Source organism: Hypanus sabinus, chromosome 24 (assembly GCF_030144855.1).
Source record: "Hypanus sabinus isolate sHypSab1 chromosome 24, sHypSab1.hap1, whole genome shotgun sequence".
Classification (NCBI taxonomy): domain Eukaryota; kingdom Metazoa; phylum Chordata; class Chondrichthyes; order Myliobatiformes; family Dasyatidae; genus Hypanus; species Hypanus sabinus.
The window spans coordinates 37,117,512-37,139,549 of record NC_082729.1 but is presented as its reverse complement, the minus strand read 5'-3'; the positions used below and the strand labels follow the sequence as shown (position 1 = coordinate 37,139,549).

The following is a 22,038-nucleotide window of genomic DNA, read 5'->3' as shown; positions in this document are numbered from 1 at the left end:
CAGGGTGGGTGGGATCCTTCATGATGTTTCTGGTCCTTTTCTGGCACTGGAAGAGGAGCTTAGGAGAATTAACGGCATCTAACGGCGTTTATTTGCACCTTCCGAAACACTTCTATTTCCATCTTTAATATCTCTATTTTTGCCTTTCAGGGCTCTTCTGAAGGCCTTGACCTGGATTTACACGCTGACCATGGTTGTTTGCATGAATAGGACCCGCTCTCGGGGTTTCACGACTGGCCGTTGTTTGGCACGCCAAGGGCCCAGCCTACGAGCTCAGCTCACCTTTGGAGGTCTGAGATTTCATGGCTCTGGAGACGGGGGGGGGGGGTGGAAATCAGAAGTCAGTGTCCAGGGAGAATGGTGTGTCATGTGAGATGTAACATCTGAGGCTATGTGCTCAGAGACCCGAGATCTTTGGGCACAGAGCTCAGAAAAAGCAACGCAATGTACTTTTAACATTGTGAACCGGTGTGTTGGTTGTTATATCTCCCCTCTTGGAGAGGGGGAGAGGGGGAGAGGGGGAGAGGGGGAGAGGGGGAGAGGGGGAGAGGGGGAGAGGGGGAGAGGGGGAGAGGGGGAGAGGGGGAGAGGGGGAGAGGGGGAGAGGGGGAGAGGGGGAGAGGGAGAGGGAGAGAGGGGGAGAGAGGGGGAGAGAGGGGGAGAGAGGGGGAGAGAGGGGGAGAGAGGGGGAGAGAGGGGGAGAGAGGGGGAGAGAGGGGGAGAGAGAGAGAGGAGAGCCTGTGGTATGTCAAATACTGGGTGAAACGCAAAATCTTTGGGATAACTGCAAGTCTGTGTCTTTCCTGTTGCTTTGCTCATGCTTGAGTGCTCAGTGGGGGTGCTGATGCTTTTTTTTTGCCAGTGGGGGGGGAGAGAGGATCGTTGCTTGCTTACACGCAGGAGTGAGGGGGAGCTGGGGGGGGACTTTGGAGGTTCTAACATTTAACTATCATTCATTCTTTGGGAGCACTCCTGTTTCAGTGGATGGCTGCGATGAAAAAGCATTTTGAAGAAATATTGTATACATTTCTCCAACATTAAATATACCTTTGAAATCTTTCCATATGTATGTGCGTCCTGGGGGCAGGTTGGTGTCATTGGGCAGTTTTGACTACCCACTGTAGCACTTTCATGTCCGCCACAGTGCAGTTTCCATACCATGCAGTGATGCAGCATGTTAGAATGCTCTCTACTGCACATCTGTATGACGCGAGTATGGATGTGCAAAGTCCAGCTGTCTTCAGCCTCCTCAGAAAGTCGAGGCATTGGTGAGCTTTTGATTGTGTAGAATGTATTCTGGGACCATCAGAGGAGTGCACTCCCAAGAGTTTGAAACTGCTTGCAGTCTGCACTGCTGAGTTGCCAATGTAAACAGGGGTGTGAGTGGTGCTGACCTGTGATTTAATACTATCATATTCTCTAAATCTAATACAGATTTCACTTTAGTTCTTTAACAAATCTGTAAAGAAATTTATAGCCTCAAATATACTTAAATCAGAATCAGGTTTATTATCACCAGCATGTGATGTGAAATTTGTTAACTTAGCAGCAACAGTTCAATGCAATACATAATTCAGCACAGAGAAAAAAAATAATAAATACAATAAAAATAAACAAGAAAATCAATTACATATATTGAACAGATTTTAAAAATATGCAAAAACAGAAATACTGTATATTAAAAAAAGTGAGGTAGTGTCCAAAGATTCAATGTCCATTTAGGAACCAGATGGCAGAGGGGAAGAAGCTGTTCCTGCATTGCTGAGTGTGTGCCTTCAGGCTTCTGTACCTCCTACCTGATGGTAACAGTGAGAAAAGGGCATGCCCTGGGTGCTGGAGGCCCTTAATAAAGGATGCTTCCTTTCTGAGACACCTCTCCCTAAAGATGTCCTGGGTGCTTTGTAGGCTAGTCCCAAGATGGAGCTGACTAGATTTACAACCCCCTGCAGCTTCTTTCGGTCCTGTGCAGGGGCCCCTCCATAGCAGACAGAGATGCAACCTGTCAGAATGCTCTCCACAGTACAACTGTAGAAGCTTTTGAGTGTATCTGTTGACTTGCCATATCTCTTCAAACTTCTAATAAAGTATAGCCCTACCATTTCCCGTTTGAAACATCCCATGCTCCAGCTGTTGCACTCAGTCCCGGGGTGCCGATACAACTCGGAAGAAAGCACCCCAGCAACTCCAGGTCATTGGGAGTTGGAAGAGACTTGTAACATCACCAAATCTCTCCAGGTACTCTGTGGACAGCATTCTGAATGGTTGCATCACCATATGGCATGGAGGCTTGAATGCACAGGACTGCAAAAGGCTGTAAAACAGGGGTTCCCATCCATTTTTATGCCTCCACTGTACACTCAGTCAGCTCCACGATGGGCACAACCATCTCCACTATCAAGGTCATCTTCAAGTGATGCCTCAAGAAGGTGGCATCCTTCATGAAGGGCCTTCACCACCCAAGACATGCCCTCTTCTCATTACCAGCATCAGGAGATGACAGGAGCCTGAAGACCTACACTGAAGATTCTAAACCTCCTCACTCTGAAATAGGTCATCAATACACTCAATCCCTACTCCATAAGATGAAAAAAAGGCAGTTTACTGAAGAAAATCACTCTGGCCACTTTATCAGGTACAGGAGTAGAATCCAGTGTGGACTTCTGTGGCTGTAGCCCATCCACGTCGAGGTCCGAAATGTTATACATTCAGAGATGCTCTTCTTCACAACTTGTTGAAACGCATGGTTATTCTAGAAACTGTCGCCTTCCTGTCAACTTGAACCAGTCTGGCCATCTTTTTCTCCTGATCTGCCTCTGGTGCCTGCATGCCCAACTCCTTCCCATTCTCCCATGGTCCACTCTCCTCTCTTATTCCTCCTTCTTCAGCCCTTCACTGGTTCTTACCACCTACCTTCCCCTTCTTACCTGGTCTCACCTATCACCTGCCAATCTGTAACTTCTTAACCCCTTCCCCTCACCTCATTCCAGCTTATTCCCTTCCCCTTTCCAGTACTGATGAAGGGTCGCCATCCAAAATGTCAACTGTTTACAAGACCATAACATATAGGAACATTATTAGGCCATTTGGTCCACCAAGTTTTCTCCACCGTTTCATCATGGCTGATACAATTTTTTCCTCTCAGCCTCAATTTCCTGCCTTCTCCCTGTATCCCTTCACGCCCTGATCAATCAAGAATATATCAACTTCTGCCTCAAATATACATAAAGACTTAGCTTCCACACTTGCCTGTGGCAAAGAATTCTACAGATTCACCACTCTCTGGCTAAAGAAATCCTTCATCTCCATTCTAAAAGGGCGCTCCCCTATTCTGAGGCTGTGTCTTCTGGTCTTAAGACTCTCCAATCTTAGGAAACTCTGCAAATACTGAAACAAAGAAATAAGCAAGCAATAAATATTGAGAACATGAGAGGAAGAATCCTTAAAAGTGTGTCCATCAGTCGTAGGAACATTTTAATGATGGGGTAAGTGAAGTTGAACTTTTTGGTTCAGCAGCCTGATGGTTGAGGGGTAGTACCTGTTCCTGAACCTGGTGGTGAGAGCCCTGAAACTCCCGTACCTTCCTTCTGATGACAGTAGCGAGAAGAGAACATGGCCTGGATAGTAGGATTCCCTGATTATGTCTGCTGCTTTCCGATGACAATGCTCCATTGAAATGTATTCAGTTGTGGGGAGAACTTCACCCATGATGACTGGGCCGTATCCACCACATTTTGTAGTATTTGCCTTTCAAGGACATTGGTGTTTCCATGTAGGCAATGATACAGCCACTCAATATATTCTCCACACACAGCTATAGAATTTTGTCAAAGTTTTAGAGTGTCATGCCAAATCTTCGCAAACCCCTAATGAAGTGGAGCTGCTGCCTTGCTTTCTTCACAATGGCACTTATGTGCTGGGCGCTGGAAAATCCTCCGAAATAATAAACTGACCATCTCCATCTCTGATCCTCCAATGAGGACAGCTTTGGACCTATAACTTCCTTCACCTGAAGTCAATAATCATCTCCCCGGTCTTGCTGACTTTGAGTAAGATGTTGTTATAATGACACTGCTCTACCAGATTTTCAAACTCCCTCCTATATGCTGATTCATCACCAGCTTTGCTTTGGCCAAAGACATTGCTACCGTCAGCAGACTTGAACACGGCATTGAAGCAGTGCTTAGCCACACGGTCGCAAGAGCAGGTCGTGGCGCATCTGGAGGTCGTAGAGAAGATGTTGCAGCCCACTCGTCCCCCAATCAGTTATGGAGCAGATATAAACAGTCTGTAACACACTGTTGTAAGACTCCTGAGCATCTCTCATTTGTTGATGATGATCTTCCAGTCGTTCTCCTGTGGCCCTACTTACAAGCATTGCACTTTCTCTGTAACTATATTCAGGCGCCAGGCTAGCATAGCAGCGCAGTCACTTTACATTGCCAGCAATCAAATGTCGGGGTTCAATTCCCACCATCTGCAAGTCTGGAAGCTCACCCCATGGTATCCTCGAGGCGCTCGGCTTCCTCCCAAAATGAGTTGTGGGCATGCTATGATGGTGGTGGAAGTAGAACGAATATGAATGGTTAATGCGACTGGGAAATAACTTCAAGGTGATTGCTAGAGCTTAGGAGGACGATGACACCTAACAGCAACTCCTTTGCTTGCATTTTTGGAATCAGCTCTATTTCTATCCTTGATGTCTCTTTTGTTCCCTTTCAAGGTTCTTTTGAAGACCCTGACCTGGAGTTGCACACTGACTTCGGTTCTTCATGGAAATGGAAACCGCTCTCAGGGCCTCACGACCGGCCGCTTTTGATATGCCAAGGATGCGGCCTGGAAGACAAGTGCGCCTTCAGGGTGCCAGATTTTCATGGCTCTGGAGACGGGCAGATTCAAGGCTGGTGCCGCTGCCTGTGTCGTGGGAGATTGTAAGATCGAAAGCAGCGAGCTAGCTGCTGATTGTGTGCCTAGTGACCTGAGTTCTTTCAACACAGAGCTCAGAAGAAGCGATGCAACAGACTTTTAACACCATAAATCAGCAAGTAATTTGTTCTGTCTCCCTTCTTACTGTGAAACAGGGACACCTCTTTTTCCCATATTAGGGAGATGAGAGAGCATGTGGTATGTTAAAGTACCAGGTGAACGAGTAGACTTTGTATTTATTGATGCTTTGCTGCACCATAAGTGGGGGGTGAGGGAGGGTGCCAATGCTTTTTTTCCTGGTGGGGGAGGTGGGTCGTTGCTTTGTTGCTGCTTATGCATGGGAAGGGGGAACTGGGGGGAGGGCTTTGGGGTTCTAACACTTAACTGTCATTCATTCTTTGGGGCACTCCTCTGTTTTTGTGGATGTTTGTGAAGAAAAAGAATTTCATGATGTGTATTGTATACATTTCTCTGACATTAAATGTACCTATTGAAACCTATTGAAAAGTATTAGGGGATAGAGTCAAAGGAAAGTACAGCACAGAAATAGGCCCTTCGACTATCTATTCTGTGCTGAACCATTTAAACTGCATTGTCCTGCACTGGGACAATACCCTATCATCCACGTACCTATACAGACTTCATTTAAACATTGAAATCGAGCTCACATGCACCACTTGTGCTGACAGTTCGTTCTACACTTCACAACCTTTTGAGTGAAGATGTCACTCAGAGGTTGGCAGAGGCAAGGTTTTTTTTTAAAAAAAGCAGAGTGGTGAGTGCATGGAATGCCCTTCTAGGGATGGTGGCAGAGGCAGATACTTTAGGGGCATTTAGAGACTCTGACATAGACATAGAAGAATAGAGGGCTATGTGGGAGGGAAGGGCTAGATTGATCTTGGAGTAGGTTATAATGATGGTACAACATTGTGGGTGGGCAGATCTATACTGTTGTGTTCTGTGATCTGTGACACTTACGGGCTACACAACCCTCGGATTGTGTTGGTCATTGATACATAATAATACATTTCACTGTATGCCAAGATGTTTTGATGTACACATATTTCTTTTTAAAAACAGCTGTGTGACCAACTATTGCTCTGAGAAGGAAATTTTTACAGGCCTGAGAAGGGCGGAGCATTTTATTTTATTTTGGCAATATAGCGTAGAGTATATTTCTGGCCCCTCACAAACCCAATTAACCCTAGGCTAATCACAGGACAATTTACAATGACCATTTAACCTACCCAGTACAACTGTGGGAGGAAACTGGAGGACCTGAAGAGAACCCACACATTCCACGGGTAGAACGTACAGAGACTCCTTACAGACGGCACTGGAAATGAACTCCAAAATGCCCTGAGCTCTAATAGCATTGTGCTAAACGCTACAGTACTACGGCACCCATTACCGTGGCAGCTAATCTTTCTCTTTCAACCATAACACAATCTTCTGCATTCTGAATTCCTTATTACTACCTCAATGTACTTACAGAATTATATGCCTGGGTGGCAGGAAAATCAAATCTCAGTGCATGTGGCCGCCAAACTAGTCACCAACTTGCTTATTAGTTCTAGTTGAAATACAGTGACGACTTGCTGGAAGCATACACTAACTATTTTATTACTCACACTTTTTTTCTGGACAACGATCACTGAGATCAATAGCCTGTAACCTCCCTTTTGGAGCTGAGCTTTCGAACCACTTGTACGTCGTGGTTTTTTTGTAATGTGAACTGAAGTCGAGGTGGTGCAGGACAGTTGCAGTGTGATGTCTATAGACCAAACCATGGTGGTGAAGCCTGGGCCCAAGAGAGAGCAAATGTTTGGCTGCAAGAGCAGACTAAGAGGTGACTTGAAGCAGCAGAACAGAGGTGAGATAGTTTTGAGGGGGCTGGGCCTGCCCACAAGAGAAAGGAACAAACCAATGTTTAATCAATTTAAGTGCCAGGCCAGATTGTAAAGGTTGGATACGGGCCGAATCAAGGTGGCGGCTCCCGGGCCCCAGAACATAATGAAGCAGCAGGACCAGATCCGAGAGTGAGGAACGACTCAGTGTTTGGCTAATTTAAACACGAGGCCAGATTGAAAAGGTCAGCGTGACAGAGCTGGAAGCAAGGGACAGGCCAGAGTTCAGCTCACTGATCATGTCTCTGCACTGAACTGAGGCTGTGACCTGCAAATAACAGGCTACTGAATTAAGCTTTGTGGCTTTGGGCTCACTTCTGTGAACTTCGGATCTGAATGTTATTTGCTTACTTTTATTGTTTGCACCATTTGCTTTTTTTCCCTCCCCTGCACATTGATGTTCGAAATTCTCCTTTAATGGATTCTATCACTTACTTTGTTTTGTGGCTGCCTGTAAGGAGACAAATCTTAAAGGCTGTATATAGTACAAATAATTTGATAATAAATGTACCTTGAGCCAGTTTATATAACTCAATCATGAGCACTGATTGATAGGCAGTGGGCACTGAATACCAGAGAACAGGAGATAATGATACTGCGAATGGTGAAATGGGCAATTTACCAGGTTAGCTTCAGATGTGCAAGCTTTGGAGAGGGTGCAGAAGAGATTCACCAGGATGCTACCAGGATTAGAGAGCACTGTCTAATCAGAAGGCTGGAGAAACGTGGAATGTTCTGAGGCTGACATTAAGTTTTAGAACAATACGGTAAAGTTGCTTTACACCGCCAGTGATTGGGGTTTAATTCCTGCCATCTGTCAATGACTTCATGGGTTTCTTCCCATATTCCAATGACATCTGGGTTAATAAGAGATAGCCCTCCCCACCATTTTGCACATTTACTAGGAGAGCTGTCACAGGAAAGTAGCATCCATCATCAGGGACCCCCACCACCCAGGTCATACTCTCTTCTCGTTGATGACATCAGGATGAAGGTACAGGAACCTCAGGTCCCACACCACCAGCTTCAGGAACAGTTACTACCCTGCAACCATCAGGCTCCTGAACCAGCGTGGATAACTTAACTTACCTCGACTCTGAACAGATTCCATAACCTACAGATTTACTTTCAAGGACTCATGTTCTCAGTATTTATTGTTTTTTAATGTATTTGCACAGTTTGTCTTCTTTTGCATATATATTTGTCAGTCTTTGTGTGTAGTATCAATTGATTCTCTTGTATTTCTTTGGTCTACTGTGAATGCCAGGGTTGTATATACTTTGTATGTACATACTTTGATAATAAACTTACTTTGAAGTTTTGCTGAGTTGTCATTAGAAGCTTAGCAACACTTGCGGTCTGCCCCAGCACATCCTGGGATTGTGCTGGTCCAATGAAGCACAGTAAAACACGTTGCTTGCGTTAATGTCCAGGTGACATATCAAGATAATCTCTTTAAAATTATAGGAAGACCAGATAAGGTAGATCTTTCTCTAGGGTAGAAACGTCAAACACTGGAGGATATGGATTTAAAGCAAAAGTTGCACAGGACAATTTTCTGATAAACAGGTTTCTGTAATGTGCTGTTAAAGAGTTTCTGGCAGAAGCAGACACGATAGCGTCACTTGAAAGGCATTTAGAAAAGGCATTTTGCAGGCACGTGAAGATGTCAGAGTAGTATTGAAAGTCCTAGACAGACTGGATGTGGAGAGGATGTTTCCTACAAAGGGAGGAGTCCAGAACCAGAGGGAACAGCCTCAGCATAAAGGACGTTCCTTTAGAACAGAGATGAGGAGGAATTTCTTTAACCAGACAATGGTGAGTCTGTGGAATTCATTGCCACAGATGGCTGTGGAGACCAAGTCAGTGGGTGTATTTAAAGTGGAGGTCGATAACTCTTGATTAGTGAGGGCATTAAAGGTTTCAGGGAGAATGCAGGAGAATGGGGTTGAGAGGAATAATAAATCAGCCATGACCAAATGACACCTCCAAGAGTATCTCAACTTTGGAGGCTTGCGTGCCTCAATAGCAAGGAGAGCTATGCTGGCTGGAGTCAGGGCTCTATGCTTTAACTCTTGGTAGGGTCACCATGCTAAACAGGACAAAGGACAACTTAAAGTCCTCCAGGTTCGAGCCTCAGCTCAGGGCCTATAAATCTGACTGGTAAAACAAAATTGTTATGGAAATTGCAATGAAAAATTCTTCTACATTTGCATGCAACAGTATCCCCAACTCTCCACTCGGTAGTGAAAATGGAGATGAAGCCACTGGCACAAAGAAAGAGACCTTGAACACTGCCAGAGGAGGACCTTCATTGCTGCCCTAAATGCCAGCAGCATAACAGGCAGTAAGGATGATTACATGGCAGGGCAGACCTCAATGGGCTGAATGAGCTAATTTTGCTCCTATGTCTTATGGTCTAAATTTCAATGAATGAACTTAAATTTCGGAGAAATAGGAAAAATACAGCCGACCTTCATGACGAATTGGGAAATCTGCTGAATTGTCAGCATATGGCATCCTTTAATGGTGGAAACCTGACCAGGTCTCGGCACAAAATAGCTCCATGCTGTGCCCACGGAGCAAACCTCTCGACTGTACCGTTATCGTCCCCGTACCGCGTCACATCACCCACCCCGTGCTGTACCCACGGAGCAAACCTCTCGACTGTACCGTTATCGTCCCCGTACCGCGTCACATCACCCACCCCGTGCTGTGCCCACGGAGCAAACCTCTCGACTGTACCGTTATCGTCCCCGTACCGCGTCACATCACCCACCCCGTGCTGTGCCCACGGAGCAAACCTCTCGACTGTACCGTTATTGTCCCCGTACCGCGTCACATCACCCACCCCGTGCTGTGCCCACGGAGCAAACCTCTCGACTGTACCGTTATCGTCCCCGTACCGCGTCACATCACCCACCCCGTGCTGTGCCCACGGAGCAAACCTCTCGACTGTACCGTTATCGTCCCCGTACCGCGTCACATCACCCACCCCGTGCTGTGCCCACGGAGCAAACCTCTCGACTGTACCGTTATCGTCCCCGTACCGCGTCACATCACCCACCCCGTGCTGTGCCCACGGAGCAAACCTCTCGACTGTACCGTTATCGTCCCCGTACCGCGTCACATCACCCACCCCGTGCTGTGCCCACAGAGCAAACCTCTCGACTGTACCGTTATCGTCCCCGTACCGTGTCACATCACCCACCCCGTGCTGTACCCACGGAGCAAACCTCTCGACTGTACCGTTATCGTCCCCGTACCGCGTCACATCACCCACCCCGTGCTGTGCCCACGGAGCAAACCTCTCGACTGTACCGTTATTGTCCCGTACCGCATCACATCACCCACCCCGTGCTGTGCCCACGGAGCAAACCTCTCGACTGTACCGTTATCGTCCCCGTACCGCGTCACATCACCCACCCCGTGCTGTGCCCACGGAGCAAACCTCTCGACTGTACCGTTATTGTCCCGTACCGCATCACATCACCCACCCCGTGCTGTGCCCACGAAGCAAACCTCTCGACTGTACCGTTATCGTCCCTGTAGCGCGTCACATCACCCACCCCGTGCTGTACCCACGGAGCAAACCTCTAGACTGTACTGTTACCGTCCCCGTATCGCATCACATCACCCTCACCTTGCCCAGAGCAATCAGGGACAGTAAATAAATGCTAACGTTGGCAATCACATCCAGACTCTGACCTAGCTTGTCTTCCAGCTGCTGCCACAGTTTCTAGGTTTGATACTGAGCTACCACCAGACTCAAGGACAGCTCCTGTAAGACTACTGAACAGACCTCAATTTTTACTACGTACAGTACTGTGCAAGAGTTAGGCACCATTATATAACTAGGATCCACAGTACAGCATTTGTCAATGTGGCGCAGGTTTGTAACCTGGAGGGAGAAAATATCGATGGCTGAGCACTGCGGGAGGGGTGTGGAACAGGTGGCAGAGGAATGCCAGGGTCAGGGGAGGGGGAGTTGGTATGGGTGCAGACACATCCAGCCCATATAAACCAGGTAAGGCGTCATTCGATTCCAAACAATTATTCGTTGATCATTTCAGAAAGTCTCTCTGGTGTTTCCTGCTCTCCCTCCTCTCCCTGTCCCCTTTCCTTTTCTCCTTTTCCCCAACCATGATACCCCTCCCCTCGACAGTATCACTAATTAAGAATCTAACAACCTCCACTTTAAATATAACCAATGACTTGGCCTCCTCAACCATCTGTGGCAATGAATTCCTCAGATTCACCACCCTCTGCCTAAAGCAATTCCTCCTCATCTCTTTTGTAAAGAGATGTCGTCCTATTCTGAGGCCGTACCCTCTGGCCCCAGACTCTCCCACTAGGCGCTTCAATGAGAAATTCCCCTCATTCCTCTAAACTCCAGCGAGTACAGGCACAGAGGTATCAAATGCTCCTCATGCATTAACCCTTTAATTCCTGGAATCATTCTAGTTAACCTCTTCTGGGCCTTCTCTAATGCTAGCACTCAAAATTACAAAAATGTTTATTTATTTATTGATTGATTTAGCAGTACAGCACAGAGTAGGCCCTTCTGTCCCTTTGAGCCACGCCACCCAAGTAAGGCCCGACAAACCCAATTAACCCTGACCTAATCACAGGACAATCTATACATAATGACCAATTAACCAACCCAGTATGTCTTTGGACTATGGGAGGAAATCGGAGGGCCCGGAGAAAACCCACGCATTCCATACAGAGAGTCCTTACAGAACAGCAACGGAATTGAACCACGGATTCCAGAATGCCTCAGGCTGTAATAGTCTCACTATAATGGCTATGATATTTCAATAATCATTTTACTAAATTCCAAAGATTTCTAGCCAATCCTGATTGTACAATCGTTCCTGTGATCTCTTTTGGACTATCCATTCTAATATGAGAAGACCAAAACTATACACAGATCTATTTCACTAATAACTGTGCAATTGACACCGAGTTACAGGGAAAGGTTGAATAGATTAGACGTTACTCTCTAGAGTGTAGAAGATCGAAAAATTTGATAGAGGTATACAAAATTATGAGGGGTATAGATAGGGTAAATGCAAGCAGGCTATTTCCACGTGGGTGAGACTAGAACAAGAGGCCAAAAGGTTAGGGTGAAAGGTGAAATGTGTGCTTTTATTTATTGTGAAATTTATGTGTGCTTCGCTCAGAGGGTGGTGTGAGTGGAACAAGCTCAAAGATTCAAAGTACATTTATTATCAATAAATGCAGTCTACAATCCTGAGACAGTCAGGAAACAAAGAAAAAAAAATACAAAAAAATCGAGAGTCGGGACATGTTCAGTTCAGCTTATCCCAATCTAGCTCTTTGTTGCTGGTTATCCACAGGTCACCCTGATCAAAGCAGCCCAAATCAGCAACAAAAATAAGGAGCAACCAGAAATTAGAAACATGCCATAACGTGCACCACAGACCCAGGACTCCGGCACAATCCTCAGGCAGCATCAAGCGAGAGGGAGACCACAGGAACGCCACTTGATGCAGGTTCAAAGGCAACATTTAAGGGAAAGTAGAACGAGTACATGGATGGGACGGTTGCGAAGGGCTATGGTCCGAATGCAAGTAAGATAGATTTAGACCTAATAACTGACCTCATTATGGCCTTGCACGTTATTGTCTATATGCACTTTCTCTGTTACCGTAGCACTAGGCCTTTAATAATTCTGTGCATATTCTCCATGAAAATCCCTTTCTCATCACTTCTTAACTCAACTTAAATGTGCTCAGCAATCATAAGCTTTGGCTTTATGCCTCTAAGCCTGGAGGCCATGAATTCAAACACAAAATAAAGACTATGACCACAATATGGGAGGGGGAGAGAGCGCATTAATTTTCCCTTACACAACCTCATCGAACTGAAGTGTGAGATGAACTGTATGGATGGGGTGCAAAGCAAAGTTACTTTCACAGAACTTTTCTGCGCACGCGACATTAAAAAATCAATTTACCGTGTGCCCATCCGTGGAGTTTGAACATTCTCCCTCAGGCCGCGTGTACTTTGCTCCTGGATCTGTTTTCCTCCCATATCCCAACAACGAGGTCTAGGGGAGGGCGTTAAATCGGCCACTGTAAATTGTCCACCCCCCTTAATCAATAACAGGGAATATTAAGAGACAGAGCACTACAGAAACAGGCCCTTCAGCCCATCTAGTCCATACCAAACTGCAGTTCTGTCTCATCGCATTGACCCGCACCTGGACCATAACCCTTCATACCCCTCCCATCCATGCACTGATCCAAACTCCTCATAAATCAGGGGTCCCCAACCACAGACCCCTCAGTTAAAGGAAGGGCATAAATAAGGTTGGGAATCCTTGTCTTAAACTTTGCAATCGAGCCCGCATCCACTACTTCTGCAGGCAGTTTGTTCCACCTCACACCACCCTTTGAGAAGAGGTTCCTCCACTGCCCCCCCCAAGATCCCCCTAAATACTGTTTGATGAGCATTTAGAAATACAGGACCTCCCACATCCAGGCAGTCCTCAGTCCCAGTTCAAGGTCTCACACAAAAATCAGCCAGAATTCCAGAAGAACAATGGCACCCTCAGGCACACGATAAACGCAGAGGGTCAATTCCACTACTGCAGCAAGTCTTCTGTCTCCATGACAAAAAAGAGAAAGTTATTTACAAAAACCAACAATCATTGCACATTTTTGAGATCCACTGCGAAACAGGCTCTTCCAGCCCAGTGAGCCGCACCATCCAGCACCCCCACCAGCCAGGACGTGCTCTCTTCTCGCTGCTGCCATCAGGAAGGTACAAGAGCCTCAGGACTCGCAACACAAGGTTCAGGAACAGTTACTACCCCTCATCAGGCTCTTGAACAAAGCAGATAACTTCACTTGCCCCCATCATCAATATGTTCCCACAACCAATGGACTCACTTCCAAGGACTCTTCGTCTCATATTCTCAATATTTATTGCTTATTTATGCGTTTGAAATGTCGACTGTGCTTTTTTTCCAAAGATGCTACCTGGCCTGCTGAGTTCCTGCAGCATTGTGTGTGTGTTGCAGAGATTTCCAGCATCTGCAGATTTTCTCTTGTTTGTTATTTATTGATTTTTGTATTTGCATAGTTTGTTGTCTTCTGCACTCTGGTTGAAAGCCCAAGTTTGGCAGCTGTTCACTGATTGTTATGGTTATTCTATAGATTTGTTGAGTATGGGAAAAGAAAATTAATCTAAAGGTTGTATATGGTGACATATATGTATTTTCATAATAAAATATACTTTGAACCACTTAACATACTAACCAGTACGTCTTTGGGCTGTGGGAGGAAACGCATGCACTGACAGGGAGAACGTACATGCTCCAAATAGACTGAGGTGGAACTGAACTCTGAACTCTAGGAGACTACGAGCAGTAATAGCATCTCGCTAACCACTGAGGTACTGTGGCTCCGTAACAGACAAACCACATTACAAAGAGACAAATCAATTGCAACGTAGCAGGTTGGGAGATCAAGCATTCATCTTTTACTGCATGAGAGGTCCGTTCAAGAGTCTGATAACAGCAGGACAGAACCTAGTGGAACGAGCACTGAAGCTTTTACTGGCTGCATCCCAATCAAACACCTTTATGGAGAGACAGCACTCCACTACCCTCTACACTTCACACACAGAGAGATACTCACTTCACACCATCCCATCACACACTCCCGGGGTCAGACACAGAGTGAAGCTCCCTCCACACCGTCCCATCACACACTCCCCGGGTCAGACACAGAGTGAAACTCCTTCAACACCGTCCAATCACACACTCCCGGGGTCAGACACAGAGTGAAACTCGCTCCACACCGTCCCATCACACACTCCCGGGGTCAGACACAGAGTGAAACTCCCTCCACACCGTCCCATCACACACTCCCGGGGTCAGACACAGAGTGAAACTCCCTCCACACCGTCCCATCACACACCCCCGGGGTCAGACACAGAGTGAAACTCCCTCCACACCGTCCCATCACATAATCCCGGGGTCAGACACAGAGTGAAACTCCCTCCACACCATCCCATCACACACTCCCGGGGTCAGACACAGAGTGAAACTCCCTCCACACTGTCCCATCACACACTCCCGGGGTCAGACACAGAGTGAAACTCCCTCCACACCGTCCCATCACACACTCCTGGGGTCAGACACAAAGTGAAGCTCCCTCCACACTGTCATATCACACACTCCTGGAGCCAGACGATACTCTCATTGACACCCATAATACTGTTCAGAGATGCAGGGAGGAGGCACCTGTCTTGAGTTCCTGCTCCACACCCTCCAATTCCGAGCCCTTGTTCATTGCCCAGCCACGCTGAGGCAGCCAGTATGTCCATCTGGATGAAAGGGTGGAAGTCTTTTCATGTGGGCGTGCTTCACTTGTACACAGAGGACCTGGAGTGGAGGGTGCTGCATAGAGCAAGGCCCTGTAATTGTATGTGTTCTGCCTGCCTGTCACTTCTGAGGGCCGGAAGTAACTGAGTACAATATGTGCAAGGCTGCAGCCCCTACTCATATATCTGCCCAGAATGCTCCTCACTTTCTGGCTGCATTTTAGCCCAGCCATCATCTTTGCTCACCTAGTGTGCAGGAAGTAAACTTACTCCTAGGGTCGGCAAAGATGGGCCCTGGAAGCAGCAGCAGAGGACTTGGGCCAGATTGGCTGCCTGGCAGTTTTCCAGGGGTACGTCTGTGTCCAGTTAACCCTGGAGAAAAAAACATACAGTGTCTACGGATACCACAGAGATGCTTGGGGACCACACAGAGATCAGAATGGGAACAGGTTACTGTTACTATCTCTGCTGTTGCTGATCAATTTCACTTATCAAATATACATCAAAACTCTGAAAATTTGCTTTTGCATTAACAACCAAACTCAAGGATGATGAACCCGAGAATGTAAGGGTTAACATACAAGGGTTAGCATTTGTGACTCACTAGAGTTTAGAAGAGTGGGGGGGCAGAAGAGAGAACTCATTGAAACCCACCAAATATTGAATGCCCAGAGTGGATGTAGAGGATTTTTCCCTGTAGTGAGGGAATCCAGGACCTCAGAATATAACAGGATTCCCAAAATAAAGCCCATGGACCCCTCGGTTAATGGTAGGAGTCCATGGCATAAAAAAGATTGGGAACCCCCAGAATAGAAGGACATTCCTTGAGCACCAAGATGGAGGAATTTCTTTCGCCAGAGGATGGTGAATTCATTGCCACAGATGGCTGTGGAGGCCAAGTCATTGGGTAGATACAATGCAGAGGTTGATGGGTTCTCGGTTAGTAAGTGTATCAAAGGTTGTGTGGGGAAGGCAGGAGAATGGGATCGAGAGGGATAATAAGTCAGCCATGATGGAACGACAGCACACTCATTGGACCAAATGGCTTAATTCTGGCTTTTGGATTATATGCTGGGAGCAGCCCACAATTGTCACCATACATTCCCAGGCTAATATCATGTGCCCACAAGCAGCAACAAAACAAGCCCTCCGCCTCCCACCCATCTACACAGCTATAGTACTGTTGAAGTTGCAAAAAAAAGTCTTTGTAAAAATGAAAGGCACTCAACAGCCAAAATCCCCAATTGGCATTGATTCCAAAATCGGAGGTACAAAGGGCCTTGGGAGTCCTTGTGTAGGATTCCCTAAAGGTTAAATTCAAAGTGTGCCTATTATCAAAGTATGTATGCATTATACAACCTTGTCTCCTTACGGGCAGCCACAAAACAGACCTCAAAAGAACCCCTAACAAAAAGACCGTCCAAAACCCAATGTGCAGAGAAAAAGAAACAAATTGTGCAAACAATTTCATAATGAAAGCGAGTCCTCAGACACAAAGCCTGAAGCAGGCAACAGCCCCCCTCAGTCCAGCACAGTCGGTGGCAACGAAGGAAGGCAAATGCAATGCTAGCCTTTATTATGAGAAGGCAATACCTTCTAAGCAAGGTTAAGCCTTTGTAAGTCATTGGTCAGACCTCACTTGGAGTATTTGAGCAATTTTGGGCCCAATGCTGGCATTGGAGTCTCACGGCAATGGATCCCAGGACTGAAAGGATGCACGCAAAGGCTTTGTTTGATGGCTCTGGGCCTGTACTCGCTGGAGTTTAGAAGAATCAGGCAGGATCTCATTGAAACCTACTGAATATTGAAAGGCCCAGTTAGAGTGGGCATGGAGAGGATATTTCTTGAAGTGGGGAGAGTTAGGACAATAGGACAGAGCCTCAGAAAAGAAGGATGCCCCTTTAGAACAGAGATGGGGAGGGATTTCTTTAGCCAGAGGGTGGTGAATTAATTGACACAGACTGCCGTGCAGGCCAAGTCATTGGGTAGATTTAAAGTGGAGGTTGATAGGTTCTTGATTAGTCAGGGCATCAACAGTTATGGGGAGAAAGCAAGAAAATGGGATTGCGAGGGATAATATATCAACCATGATGGAATGATAGAATAGACACAATGGGCCAACTGGCCTAATTCAGTTCATATATCATATGGACCCAGATGTCTGAGCTTTGCTTCAGACCACATATCCACAGTATCCTGCCTATTCACATTGGGTTAACATGACACTCACTCCATGTTTCTCCTAACCCTCAGACACAGTTTCTCTTCCCACCCCCCCACCCCCCACCCACAACCATTCTTCTGTGGTCAGAGTCTTATTTTGCACTGGTGTTCATGACCTCTGGGCTCATAGCTTACAGTAGCTGAGAGGGTTTTAAGAGGACTTAGAGTGAAGAGGTAAAAGGGATATTCAGAATTTACTGGATACAATGGTCAGAATTGTTAATGGCATTTTGAAAGACTTACCATTTCATTGCCTTAGTAAATAAAGGATTCTGAAAGAGGGTTTGCTCCTGCACCGATACCCTCCACTGATACAGTACACAAGGCGAGTGAGTACCCTCCACAAGGCAGAGTACAAAATAAATGGCAGGATACTTGGGAGTGTGGAGGAGCAGAGGGATTTGGGGGTACATGTCCACAGATCCCTGAAAGTTGCCTGACAGGTAGATACGGTAGTTAAGAAAGCTTGTGGAATGTTAGCTTTCATAAGTCGAGGGATAGAGTTTAAGTCACAGGGTAATGATGCAGCTCTATAAAACTCTGGTTAGGCCACATTTGGAGTACTGTATCTAGTTCTGGTTGCCTTACTATAGGAAGGACGTGGAAGCATTGGAAAGGGTACAGAGGAGATTTACCAGGATGCTGCCCGGTTTAGAGATTAAGGGTGCTAGGGCTTTACTCTCTGGAGAGGAGGATGATGAGACGAGACAAGATAGAGGTATACAAGATATTAAGAGGAATAAATAGAGTGGACAGCCAGCGCCTCTTCCCCAGGGTACCACTGCTCAATACAAGAGGACATGGCTTTCAGATAAGGGGTGGAAAGTTCAAGGGGGATATTAGAGGAAGATTTTTTACTCAGAGAGTGGTTGGTGCGTGGAATGCACTGCCTGAGTCAGTGGTGCAGGCAGATACACTAGTGAAGTTTAAGAGACTACTGACACACTGACACAATAACTCAAATGGTTCCCATTCAACACAGGTGTTGAAGGTGGAGTCTTCATTTCCACCCCCCACCCCCCCATGGCTGCGTCCTTATACCCTTCTCTGAACGCCACACACAGCTCCAATCTGCAAATTAAATTTACAGATGATACTACTTTGATTGGCCTTATCTCAATAATAGTGAGGCAGCCTACAGAGAAGTCATCACTCTGACACAGTGGTGTCAAGAAAACCACTCCCTGAATGTCGAAAAAACAAAGGAGCTGGTTGTAGACTACAGGAAGAACGGAGACAGACTCACCCCTATTGACATAATGGATCTGGGGTTGAGACAGTAAACAACTTCAGGACCCTCGGCATACACGTCATCAAGGATCTCACTTGGTCTGCACAAACCTGCCATGTGATGAAAATGCACAACAATGCCTCTTTCACCTCAGACAGTTGAAGTAGTTCGGCATGAATCCCCAAATCCTCAGGACTTCCTACAGGGGCACAATTGAGAGTATCCTGACTGGCTGCATCACTGCCTGGTATAGGAACGGTACTTCCCTCAATTGCAGGACTCTGCAGAGAGTGGTGCAGACAGCCCAGCGCATCTGTGGAAGTGAACTTCCCACTATTCAGGGCATTTGCAGCGAAAGGTGCGAAAAAAGAGCTCGAAGGATCATCGGGGACCCGAGTCACCCCAACCGTAAACTGTTCGAGCTGTTACCATATGGGAAATGGAAACACAGCATTAAAGCCAAGACCAACAGGATCCGAGACAGCTTCATCCACCAGGCCATCAGACTGATTAATTCATGCTGACAATTGTATTTCTAAGCTACATACAACAGAACGGTCAATATCTTACTGTACTTGCAATTTATTACGTTATTATAATCTGTACATTGCACATTTCAGACGAAGACATAAAGGACAAACGTGGAGGATGTAAGAAATAGTCAATTCATTCATTCAATCCCACACTGTAAAACATAACAAAAGATCCTAAACCATGGCAAGAAATCATCTTATTCAATCCAGTAAGGAAAAAAATCACGAAAGAAAAATTTAAAATGGATTGCATTTTAACAGAGAAACTCAGAAGCCTTTGAAGTGCCATCAACTTGCTACATGAAATTTGCAAATTTTATTCTAAAGATTGCAGGTTTGCCATTAAGCAAACTTAGTGTACTCAAAATGAAACTAAAAATACATATTAAAATAATTTTTCATTAAAGGATGCTGCAACCTTTAAGAGTACAATGATTTTTTTCTAACAAATTAGAACTCGTTTCTTGAATTTAGAAAACACAGATTTGCTACATCAATGCAAATTGAAACTAATTAGAATTTACAATTAAAATGCTTTGTGCATGTATAGAAACAACATAGTTTAAACGGTTTTTAAAATTCAGTTAAAATTTCCATTCTGAGTAATATCACACACATATCATACAAGACCATTAGAAGTGCAATTAAAAATGCTAAGTTGCAAGGAAATGAATCTCCCGCAAATAAATACAAGGAAGAAAGAGATCATTTGGACCGACGATTGCAAATGAGACTATAGAAAAAAGGAGACTCGAAATGAGAGCGAAAACTAGAAAAGCAAAGTGCAAAGCTGCTCAGAGGCAGCAGTGTGGGATGCACTGGGTGCAAATTTAATTTTGCAAAGATTGAGGGAAGGGAGGGTGGAGTGAGAGGGAGCAGGAGAGAGAGGGGGGATTTGTCTCAAGCAGCAGTTTGGCGCCAGAGCCGCTGCTGTGGCGGCCGCCATCTTGTCTGACATGACGTCACCGCCCTCCCCCTCCCCGCATAAAACAAGCCAGGCCTCACCACTCGGTTCAAACCAAAGCCGAGGGACGGTGCAGGAGGCGGAAGGTGAGGAGAGAAGCGGCAGAATCCCTCCGACGAGCGGCTGTCGCGATAAAAAAGGACGCCGCCGGTTTATTTACCTCAGCCTTCTCCCGGCCAACCAACCACCCCCCCCTCACCCGGACGGCACTCCTCCCCCTCCCCGCTCCTCACCTGTGTTGTAAACGTGCAGCTCGTCAACGATGCCCTCATTGCCGCCGCCGAACACCACCATCAGCTCCTTGATGGCGACAGCCCGGTGTCCATGCCGGGGCCGCGGCACCGGACCGCTCGAGCCCGAGACGCGCTTCCACTTCAGCATGGAGGCGGCCATCTTCCGCCGGCGGCGCGCACGCGCGAGGGGGGAGGGGGAAAGGGGCGGGGCTTCCTCCCCATCCACCACGCCCCCTTCCCTGCCACGTCACTCGACGAGCCTTAGCCACGCCCATCCAATCCCTACCGGCGGGCCCAATCTCGCTGTTGATCACGTTCGCCCGCCACGTTCGGATTCAGCTGCGGAAGGGTCCGCTCTTCTCCATGGATGCTGCCTGGCCTGCTGAATTCCTCCAGCAGTTTGTGTGTGTGTGCTCAGATTTCCAGCTTCTGCAGATTTTCTCTTGCTTGTGATGTGGGCGATCATAGTCTTTCCATGACCGTATTTGTACTTGGCAAATTTTTCAACAGAGGTGGTTTACCATTGTTGCCTTTTGGGCAGAGTTTACAGGACGTGCCCCCCCCCCCCCAGCCATTGTCAATACTCTTCAGAGATTATTTGCCTGGTGACAGTGATTGCATAACCAGGACTGGTGATATGCAATAGCTGCTCATATGACCACCTACCCCCCCCCCCCCCCCCCCCGTAGCTTCACATAACCCTGATTGGGGGGCTAAGCAGGTGCTACACCTTGCCCAATGGTGACCTGCAGGCTAGCGGAGGGAAGGAGCATCTTATTGCTCCTTTGGTAGAGACGTATCTCCACCTTGCCACCTTAATTTTTTAAAAAATATTTAACACATTAAAATGCATCATTACACAGCAAAAGTTTGTGCTGGGGTTATATTTCACCCCTCCCCCCACATAGCCTGCATGTAATTGTTGGCAAAACAACACAAGCTCTCCACCCACCCTAGCCCCTCACCTTCTGATCAAAGCAGCAGTGCAAACATCCAAATCAAGTAGGATGCTCTCCAAATGGGTTGTCTATTTGTGGGTCTTCAAGTGGCTGCAGAGGCTAATCCAGAATCCGCATATCCTGGATTTAGTGTATTCCCTTACAGGAGAATGCCTGTGCATGTCTCTGTTTATGCTGGGATGCTGGCGCACAGGCAGGGTCAGGGTCCAATGGTGTGAAATTTAAGATGACCGCAGCTTTCACCGCCATCATCTTCTGCCAGCTCCACCATTGAGGTCTTGGTTGAATCACTTTTTGGAAGCTGGCTCTTGATCTTCCTGCTTTTGGTGACCTTGGTAATCCATAGACATCATCATTCTCGAGAACTCACAAGCATCTCGACCATGACAAGCTGACGATCCACAGAGAAGATGTCTCCATACGCTAAATTGAGATTCATTTTCCTGCATGCCATAATGGTATAACAGACATTCAATAGAATGTCTGAAACAATAGGCTGTCAAACAAAGTACAAAAGGAAAAAACAGTACAACTAATAATAAAGAAGTAATTATACTTTGCTAATAATAGTGAACATGGCCTTGAAAGTCAGTCTGTAGATCGACGAATCAGTAGTGGTGAGTGAAGTCAGTCACACTGGTTCAGGAGCCTGATGGTTTAAGGGTAATAACTGTTCCTGAGCCTGGTGCAGTAGAATCTAAGGCTTC

At 46.5% G+C, this 22,038-nt stretch overlaps 1 protein-coding gene across 5 annotated transcripts in view; it reads right to left on the bottom strand.

The window, feature by feature from the left end:
- The window catches only part of hcfc1b (host cell factor C1b), a 159,358-nt gene extending 138,799 nt beyond the window's left edge, over positions 1 to 20,559 (bottom strand). For 2 of the 5 annotated variants that reach the window (XM_059949640.1, XM_059949643.1), the window contains exons 1-2: positions 20,373 to 20,558; positions 15,435 to 15,560 (exon numbers count right to left, since the gene is read on the bottom strand). In XM_059949640.1, coding sequence (XP_059805623.1) covers positions 15,435 to 15,560; positions 20,373 to 20,532 — 286 coding nt within the window. In that variant the 5' untranslated portion in view covers positions 20,533 to 20,558. Of the gene's footprint in view, positions 1 to 15,434; positions 15,561 to 20,372 lie in introns of all 5 variants that reach the window. The other 3 variants (XM_059949644.1, XM_059949641.1, XM_059949642.1) reach the window with 3 other exon arrangements.
- Positions 20,560 to 22,038: the final 1,479 nt, after the last annotated feature.